This window comes from Terrapene carolina, unplaced genomic scaffold (genome assembly GCF_002925995.2).
Source record: "Terrapene carolina triunguis isolate 2854851 unplaced genomic scaffold, T_m_triunguis-2.0 Scaffold22, whole genome shotgun sequence".
In the NCBI taxonomy this organism is placed as follows: domain Eukaryota; kingdom Metazoa; phylum Chordata; order Testudines; family Emydidae; genus Terrapene; species Terrapene triunguis.
In genome coordinates, this window is record NW_020664373.1 from 4,429,856 (window position 1) to 4,439,475 (window position 9,620).

At 44.7% G+C, this 9,620-nt stretch overlaps 1 protein-coding gene across 1 annotated transcript in view; it reads right to left on the reverse strand.

Annotated features, from left to right (window-relative positions):
- The window catches only part of LOC113406022 (anosmin-1-like), a 171,902-nt gene extending 163,109 nt beyond the window's left edge, over window positions 1-8,793 (reverse strand). The window contains exon 1 of the mRNA XM_026648102.1: window positions 8,499-8,793. Within this exon, the coding sequence (XP_026503887.1) occupies window positions 8,499-8,705 (207 nt within the window). The 5' untranslated portion in view covers window positions 8,706-8,793. The remainder of the gene's footprint in view (window positions 1-8,498) is intronic.
- Between the last annotated feature and the right edge of the window lie 827 nt (window positions 8,794-9,620).

Consider the following 9,620-nt stretch of genomic DNA (forward strand, 5'->3'; position numbering starts at 1 on the left):
GTGTGTGTGTGTGTGTGTGTGTGTGTGTGTGTGTGTGTGTGTAAACTATTACAGACACAAAGAAGGGAGTCCCGATCAAATAAATTTGAGAACCACTGATCTATGTAAATTAATGTATTCTCATGCACAATACTGTGATAAGTTTTGGTCACCGTGTCATATGAAGCATGGAGTGGAAACTGGAAATATCCTGAGAAGTGCAGTAACAATTGTTACATTATATTGGCAGTTAACATTTGCTCTCCCTTACCGCTGTAGCAGAGCACTGTGGGCCAAATTTGCTCAGGGGCCTCAACCTGGCCCTACAACTTTTGCACCTGCAATCAATTAAAGTTGAAATGTTTCAAGAGCTATCAATTTTGGGGTGGTGATAATTTTCAGGCAGAGGTGGTGGCATTTAGATAACTAGCTACCTGATTTGGGGGTGCAATCTGGTAGCAAGATATCTAAATCATATCACTTGCGCATATAATTATTTGTACCCACAAGTGACTGAGGATACAAATGTGATGGGTTCGGTCACAGAGAGCCCCTTGGGACTGTCACCTGATGTGCTGAAACTACCTCTGAGCCCATCTTCCCTGCCAGCTTGAGACTCCAGAACTCTGTCTTGTTGAGCCAGACACGCAAGCCTACTGCAACACAGACACACGGTCTGGTCCGTGCCCCCAAAGCTTCAGACTTTAACCAAAAACTGCTCAGCAAATCACCTATCTCCAGCACACAGACACACGTTTCCAATGGGATCCAAACCCCAATAAATCCGTTTTAGTCTGTATAAAGCATATACAGGGTAAACTCATAAATTGTCCGCCCTCTATGACACTGATAGAGAGATATGCACAGCTGTTTGCCCCCCACCCCCGAAGTATTAATTATTTACTCTGGGTTTACTAATAAACAAAAGTGATTTTATTAAGTAAAAAAAGCAGGATTCAAGTGGTTTCAAGTAATAACAGACAGAACCAAGTGAGTTACAAAGCAAAATAAAACAAAACATGCAAGTCTAAGCCTAATATATTTAAGAAACTGAATACAGGTAAATCTCACCCTCAGAGATGTTCCAATAAGCTTCTTTCACAGACTAGACTCCTTCCTAGTCTGGGCCCAAACCTTTCCCCTGGCACAGTCCTTGTTAGTTCCAGCTCGGGGATTTCTCATGACTAGCCACCTCCTTTGTTCTCTTCCATCCCCTTTTATAGCTTTGGCACCAGGCAGGAATCTTTTGTCTCTCTGGGTCCCCACCCCTCCTTTTAAATGGAAAAGCACCAGGTTTAAGATGGATTCCAGTACCAGGTGACATGGTCACATGTCCTGTGAGACCCCTATTCTCCATTCTTCCAAGGCTGACTGGCAGGTACGGGAAGGTTTGCAAGTAAACAGATCCATTTACAGGTGATTGATTCTGAAGCACCCTTAATGGCTTCCACTTGACATGTTTACATCAGTAATACAAGTTTATATCTTAGTCTCCTAACTCCAGACATAGAAACAATACATGCAAATGGGATGAACACACTCAGTAGATCATAATCTTTGTAATGATACCTTACAAGAGACCTTTTACATAAAGCATATGGAGTGCAACATCACAGCAAAAATTGAGACTTTTTTTAAAAAAATGTGCCTTATTTGGTCTGTCAAAAACTCTAGCTCTCCTAAATTCATTTGTTGACAGGAGAATGGTACATTTAGAATGATGAGAACATTCTCTCACCACAGTATAATTATTGTTTACTGAATATAACAAATGTTTAGACTAAGTGGCTTGATTATTCCTCATTAGAACTATACAACATTATACATCCTCTTCCTTGAAAATACATATCTTCTCAGATATTATATTTAAGGTAAACTGCAGACGCAAGTAAGCCAGGAATCTGGCCTAACATATTTATGTGGCTTGCAGTAGCATGAGGGCATATAAGAAGTACATACATGTATGGAACTGTCTTCTCTGCTACATGCCTTTAATTTTCAGTACACTGCCTAAATACAAGGATCTAAGGATTCAGCTCTCAGAAGAACAGGATTCTTTCAAGTTTTGGTAGAAGAGAATAGAGCAAGACATTTGGAGAAAAACTGCAGTGGTTTGTGTAAAACTAACTCCTTAACAAGCCAACTCCTTACCTCTGGTAGATCATCTCACCCAAGAAGCTATTTATAATAATCACAGGCTCGGATCCACAAAAGGATTTAGGCATTGGAATGCTGAGCATTGCAACACCTAAACTTTGGACACCTAGAAAATCACAGGAACAATGTGATGCACAAAGCCTGAGTTAGAGCCCTAGGCTCCCTATACAATGAATGGGGAGAGAGAGGCACCTATGAATGCAATCCACAAAAGACAACCCACTAGGCAAGGGAGATGTATAAACTCGCCAATGGTAGATGCTGACAAAAGAAGGTGTGTTCTAAACCCCACCCCTCTCAAAGAGATAGGTGTCTAAGTCTGGGCTGCAGGGAGGTGCCTATCTCAACTATCAATTCATAGCCAGTAACCCCTCTTCTCAAGTCAGACAGTTTAGGTGCCTAAGGTGTTTCTTGTACGAATGAGTTAAGCATACGCCTTACTCCAAGCAAAATGGCCAAAGGAGATGGTGCTGCTGCTGCTGCCCACCTTATTACTTTTACCTCAGTGGTTAGAGCACTCACCAGGGATGTGGGAGAATCAGGTTCAATTCCCCACTCATGGGGAGAAAGAATTTAAAGTGGGATCTCCCACCTCTTGCAGAGTGTTCTAATCACTGGGCTATAGGATATTCTGATGTAGGATACCCTCAATCTCTCCTGTTGAAGCTGTTCCACTTCGGATAAATACTTAATGTGTCATTAGGCCAGAGAGAGAGACAGAGATACAGAGGGAGGGACAGTATGAGAATGACTCTGGTAAGGGCACCTTACTGACAGGTGAGAGAGCCAAGGCCCAGGGCCCCTGCTCCAATGACTCTTTGTCAATCCAGGGTCAAAGGCAAGAGAGAATCATAGAAATGTAGGGATGGAAGGGACCGCAAAAGGTCACCAAATTCAGCTGTCCGTGCAGAGGCAGGATCAAGTAAAACTAGACCATCCCGGATAGGGATTTGTCTAACCTGTTCTTAAAAATCTCCAATGATTGAGATTCCACAACCTCCCCTGGAAGCCTGTTCTTCCTTCTTTATAGTTAGGAAGTTTTTCCTAATACCTAACCTAAATCTCCCTTGTTGCAGATTAATCACATTACTTCTTGTCCTACCTTTAGTGCACATGGAGAACAATTGATCACAGTCCTCTTCATAACAGCCCTTAACATATATTACTCCTGGGGGAATTCTGCATCACTGCGCGTGTGCAGAATTCATGGCCCCTACAGATTTCTTTCCTTACCCGCAGAAAAATGACTTCTGATGGGGAAGCAAAGGGAAGCTGCAAGAGCGGTCATGTGCCCACTCCCTGGCAGTGCAGACTGGTCAGTTTGGGCACCAAGAACAGCAGGTAGAGACGTAAATCACCGCCTGGCAGGGGGGAGGAATTCGTAGTCGTGTGTGAGAGAGACACTCTGTCCCTCTTGTTCGTTATTGCAGCATGCTCGGTGTGGAGGGGAAGGGCTTTGGGGTATTTCTGAAGACGTGGGGCAGGCTTTGTTCCCTCAGGCAGAGGAGAATGTAGCAGCCTGTCTGCTTAGTGAATTGTTCCCATTGTTCTTAGTGAATTGCCCCAGGAGTATAAAACAGATGTAAAAATTTTAAAGCTCCTTTACATTGCTAGAGTGGTGTAAAGGAGCCTTATTGTAAAGGTCAGTATGGCTTTATACATGCTTATGGTGCTTTAGTGATTAGAACTGGTCTAAATTTTTGGACTGAAAAAATTTCCTATCAAAATGTGCTCCATGAACTGATTGCGACTGAACTTTTTGGAGATGGTCAGTAGCCAGTATAAATTGTGAGTTTGAGTCCCCAGCCCTCACTTGCTCTTCAGTTGCCTGTGATGTAACAATGAGCATATGGCTGCATATATTTGTTGACTAATAATTAGAAGTAAAGGGTCAATACTAGCTATATTACTATAGAAAGAGGGGGTTTGGTGATTTGCTCCCCACTCCCATTCTCCATCCAGTGTATTGTAGTTTAAATAAATTGCCAAAATAATTGAAACTAGCTGGATTATATTGCATTATTTTGACCAAAAAAAATGCAGAATTTTAAAATGTGTGCAGAATTTTAATTTTTTTGGCGTAGAATTTGGCGCAGAGTAATATATGACGATTATTATCAGGTCCATCCTCAGTCTTTTCTCAAGACTAAACAAGTTTTAAACTTTTCCTCATAGGTCAAGCTTTCTAAACCTTTTATCTATTTTGTTGCTCTCCTCTGGACTCTCTCCAAATTGCCCACATCTTTCTTAAAATGTGGTGCCCAGAACTGGACACAGTACTCTAGCTGAGGCCCCACCAGTGCTGAGTAGATTGAGACAAAAACCCCACGTCTTACATAATGCATCCTGTTAATACACCCCAGAATGACATTAGCCTTTTTCACAACAGTATCACATCCTAACTGATGTACTTTGCACTTCTTTTTATTGAATTTCACCGTGTTGATTTCAGAACAATTCTCCAATTTGTCAAGGTTGTTTTGAATTCTAATCCTGTCCTCCACAGTGCTTGCAACCCCTCCCAGTTTGGTGTCATCTGCAAATTTTATAAGCATACTCTCCATTTCATTATTCAAGTCATTAATGAAAATATTGACTAGTACCGGATCCAGGATTGACCCCTGTGGGATCCTACTAAATACAGTCTCACTGTTTGACAGAGAACCATTGATAACTACTCTTTGAGTACAGCCTTTCAACCAGTTTTGCACCCACCTTATAGTACTTTTGTCAAAACCATATTTCCCTAGTTTGCTCACTGAAGATTGTGAGGTGCTCATATACATCAGTGAGTATGGGGGCCACAGGATAGAACTTGCTAATGTGTATGAAAACTACAAATTGCCTTGTCTTACCAAGGGTTTTACCACACATTAGCTAAAACATGGTTAGAACACACCTTCTTCCTAGTGAAGGTGCACCCTTCAATGGGTGTGTGGGGCTGCATCAGAGGGGTATCTCAGGTGTCAGACACCCCTCAGAGGTAGTTACTATCATTTCCATGGAGAAAGCGAGGCAGTGAAGTTAAAGAAAACAGAGCATTTCAACTTCCGGTCAAAACTAGAGGTGATTTAAAGAATGATGAAAATGGTGATAATTCCATTTTCTTCATGAAAAATATAGTCAAAATTTTGAAAATTTGAAAAATATTGACTAGCTCTGGGCAGGACAATGGGGAAAAGAATAGCCTGGAATTATAGAAATAATCCTTACCCTTCACTGATTTCTTCATTGTTCATATGACTTGATATTTCTGCTATCACACCCTAAATGGTGTGTTTTTAGAACCCTCCACTCTACAATGCAGGGCAGCCCCCGTGAGTCATGTGTCATCCAGCAGCAGCACCACCCACTTCGGTGCTCCAGAGCTATCTGGCTGGCCTCCAACTACTGAGTGACTGAAATTGAGGGGATGAGGAAAAGCAGAAGGTCTTCTCAAGACAGGCACTGCACAGTACTTAATTTGTCCCAGACCTCTGGCTTAGCAGTTCATAGCCCTGGCACTTCTGGCTTGCTGCATCAGTTATGAAAGTAAAACAATTGCTTGAGGCCCAGCACCTTTCATTACAAATCAAGCACTGGCACTGCCTGTTCTTCATGTGATCTTTAGTGAGACAATACAGAACTTTACTCTTGCTGTTGGGCTGAGTTAATGTTTGGGTCACTTCAAAGGCTGAGTCAGATAATGAGATAATGTGACATCCTCTGCAGTGAAAGAACTTCAGCAACTGCTACTTTAGAGATGGAAGTTGAGGGTAGTTCTCATCATTGAATAATGTTGCCTAGGTCTGTATGACCTTGTGGTCTATTATGCATATCAAACAGTGAATGCACCCTATGAAACAGTCCTTCCTTCTTTCATTAAAAGACAATGGGAAGCTTAACTTTTATAAACGAGATCATTTTCTTCTAAACATTACAGTCGTTTCATATCTAAAGGGAGCTTAATCCTCTGTAATTTAGGTTAATTTCATTGTGCTTTACCAGGTTAGGGTTAAAACTCCAAGATTTGCAATTGATTACAAAAAAAAAAGCAGCCCCTTATTAAGTCCTAACTGAGTAATTTGCAGCTTATTTCACCCTAGCTAATTAAAATGTAATCAGGATTGTTGGGCAATGTGCATTCTGTCAGCAGTTTTACTTCGGAAAAGAAATCATGCCAAGAAAAAACAAAAAAAGCCTTTCACTAGGAATTGGCTTGATTTAAACTGGCGCCTTAGCCACTGAAAAGCTAAAACAAATAAGTTACAACCGACTGACAGTGCAATAAAAAATACTAAGCCCACTCCAAGATAAAGAACTGGTTTTCATGTTTTTCCTGCTTTCGAGACATGTTCTGAGCCGAAGACATTTTCATAGCAAGCACTTTGCTGTTTCAAAATCCAGGACACCTTCAGGTAAAACCTTGGGACTGCACGTGCTCTTTGCCACACAAGCGAATATGCAGGTTCAAATGCTTTCCCCTTGCCCTTTCTTTCTCATATGGTCAGTCATTATAGTACCCCAAGCTCTCCACCCCCATCAAGAGGGGCTATTTTGCATTCCCAGGCTTTTTATTCTTAAATTCAGCTACAGATACTACTAGAAAGCTCCTGTTGCAATCGAAACATCAAAACATTTGGGTTTTATTTTCCAATTGAATTTAAAATATCTATCGGTGATCCGGTTTTTAAAAAGCCCAACATTTCGTGTGAACTTCTTTGCTCTGGATAAACAAAGCGGCTTTATGCAACTATTTCCCTAGCCGTTTTTGTTTGTTTCAGTGCACTCTAAAAGCACAGAGAGTAGAGAAACACAATCACTTCCCTCTCACCTTTTTTCCCCATCCGTATTTTGGGACATATCTCTACAATGCTAAAGAGTCCCTCTGTTCAAATAGGTGGGAGGCCAGTTTATTAAGGGGAGATAGGGCTGTTGTTATGTGCAATTTAAAGTGTTATCACCATTTCCTTCTGGTCGATGCAGTTCAGTCTTTTCATCACCGCGGAACAGGTGGGGAGGTCGGAACGGGAGAGGTAGTCTACAGGGAAGGTGTGGACTAAACGAGTTGGATACACGATTTCCTAAGAAGATCTCGTCCGCGATGTTCTATATGCTTTCTGACCCACCAATTTAGGCGTGGTTCATTTTACTCCAGACAGGTCTCGACCTCATGCACCTCGACCTATATCCCAATGTCGTGTCCCATTCCTCCCCCATCATCATCATCATTTTCTTCACCACCACGTAGACATTTGTCCTGCATAGCCTGTCGCATAGTTTGTAGTTCTAGTATAATCACCAACTCCCCATCCGCTTTTATTCTGGCAGATCGGAACAGATGCTACAAACTCTTGGCCATCGCCCTTAAGAAAGCATCCTCTTATGTTCAAGTAGAACATAATAGAAATCCAACTACAATGCTACAATGAACCGTAATAAACACTTGCTTTTTAACAGCAGAGCAACCAAAACTCAGATCATCTGCCCCTCAGACTTTCTTCAGCATTTAATCGCCCCCCCCCCCAACAACACACATACACACCCGCAAGGCACCGGTGCCTTGTCCTATTTAGTTTTCACACCGCTCTTAAATCTCCTAAAAACCAGAGACGTGCGCGGTCAGCGAACCATGCCAGAACATCGCCTGCTGCCCGGGCATGAATTCAGGAGCCCTCGGAGGCTCTGGGCTGCAAGTCCTGTGTTGTCAAAGTAACTATCAGAGACAGAAGTGCAAAGCAAACTGGGCACCTGTGAGAGGGAAGAGAGCCGCCCTGCCTGCATAAGTCACCTTCCCCTGGCACAAACTGCCCGCTTCAGTGAAAGAACCCTGCCAGCAACCCCTGCACAAACAACCCCGGCTCCAGCAGGGCGAGGACATTTACAAATGCAATTAATAGTCAACGGGAGCATTTAGCTAAACACGCAGCAAGCACAGCGATCTGCCCCGTCAAGACCCGGTGCCGGGATCAAAGTCTTGTTTGCACAGCGTGAGGACGGCTCCGAAATACCGCTCATTCTAGTTCTGGTCGCCCTGGGTGTTCCTTGTGTTGGCGTTAAGGGTTTCCACCTGCCCCACCTCTGGGGCGATCGCAGGGACGTGGTGGGGGGAAATGTACATCCTGCGACATAAGCAGCCCCTTTTGGAAACTCCCGCCCGAGAAGTTTGCAAAGAGGCGATGAAGTCCAAGCCGTCCCATATACACTCACTAGCACCCCATCCCGCCCCCCACAGCACCCCACCCTGAACGTGCACTCTCCAGACTTGGGCAACACTGCCCAGCAGCATCACCGTGCCGAGGGCTTGCACGCGTGGAGAGCGCGTGGCGAGGGGCAAGGTGCGGGTGCGGGGTCTCTCTTTCCCTGTTGCGCTGGTACAGTACCTGGAAATGCTTGAAGAAGGCAGATATGCGAGTGATCTGCAGGCTCAGGCACCTGGAGGTGCATCTGGCTCTGTAGACACTGACAGTGGAGAAAGACTCGTCCTGCTTGCGAGCAGCAGCAACCCCGGCAGCTGCAGTCAGGCAGCCCCAGGAAGCCGTAATCCAAAGGAAAAGGGTCAGAGACACGGCGGGATCCTTTAGCACCATCGCTGTGCGGTGGGTGGGTGCTGGGGAGAGGAAGGGGGTGCCGCAGAGAGCAAGAGACGTCCGGATAAGCTCCCGTGCACCGATCTGGTGCTGGACTGGACTGGGGGGGAAACCTCAGCGCTGCAGAAACTAAACAAGAAAGTTCAATCATTCAACTCTCTTCACCCCCCCCCCCCCCCCTTCCTCTCCTCCGACCTCCCCTCCCCAGCACACACCCCTCCCCTTACTCCCAGGAGGGGGTGGGGTGAGGGTGACAGCAGGCTGTGCCATTGGCTGCAAGAAATGGGAGTGACAGCAGAGCCGGGCTGCCTGACCGCAGGCAGGGGACAGAGAATGCGGGGGAGCTGGTGAACTTCTCCGAGGTCCCCTGGACACATACTGTATACACCCTGGGCTGCTGCAACACATTGGCACACAGACCCTGCACAGTAACCTTGTCCCCCCCCTCTCCTTTACATGACTAGCACTCATCCCTGCCTACACGGACCCTCAGCTGTTCCTACATAGACACCCCAAACACAGACACCCCTAGTGCACATGCAAACAGACTCAGGCATTCCTAAACACACACACACACGGCTTGACAATGCCAGGTGCTGAGCCCTGTTAGCTCCCACGGACATCGCAGGGTATTGAAGACACGTAGCAATTGCCTGCCGGATCTGGCCCTTAAACAGGTACACCTACGTGTCCTCGGATACAAACATGCCTAATGCACCTAGGCAAACACAACCACAGACATCAACAGCCCGACTAAGGCATATAGACCTAAATGGACACACCCAGTATGCACACAGACGCGCACATCTTGCATACCCTGGGGTTTGTTGATTTTTCACTGTCAAAACTCATATTTACTTTGTTCTATTGTTAAGAGTATTGCTGTGTCCATATGCCTTATTTTTACTTACGAAC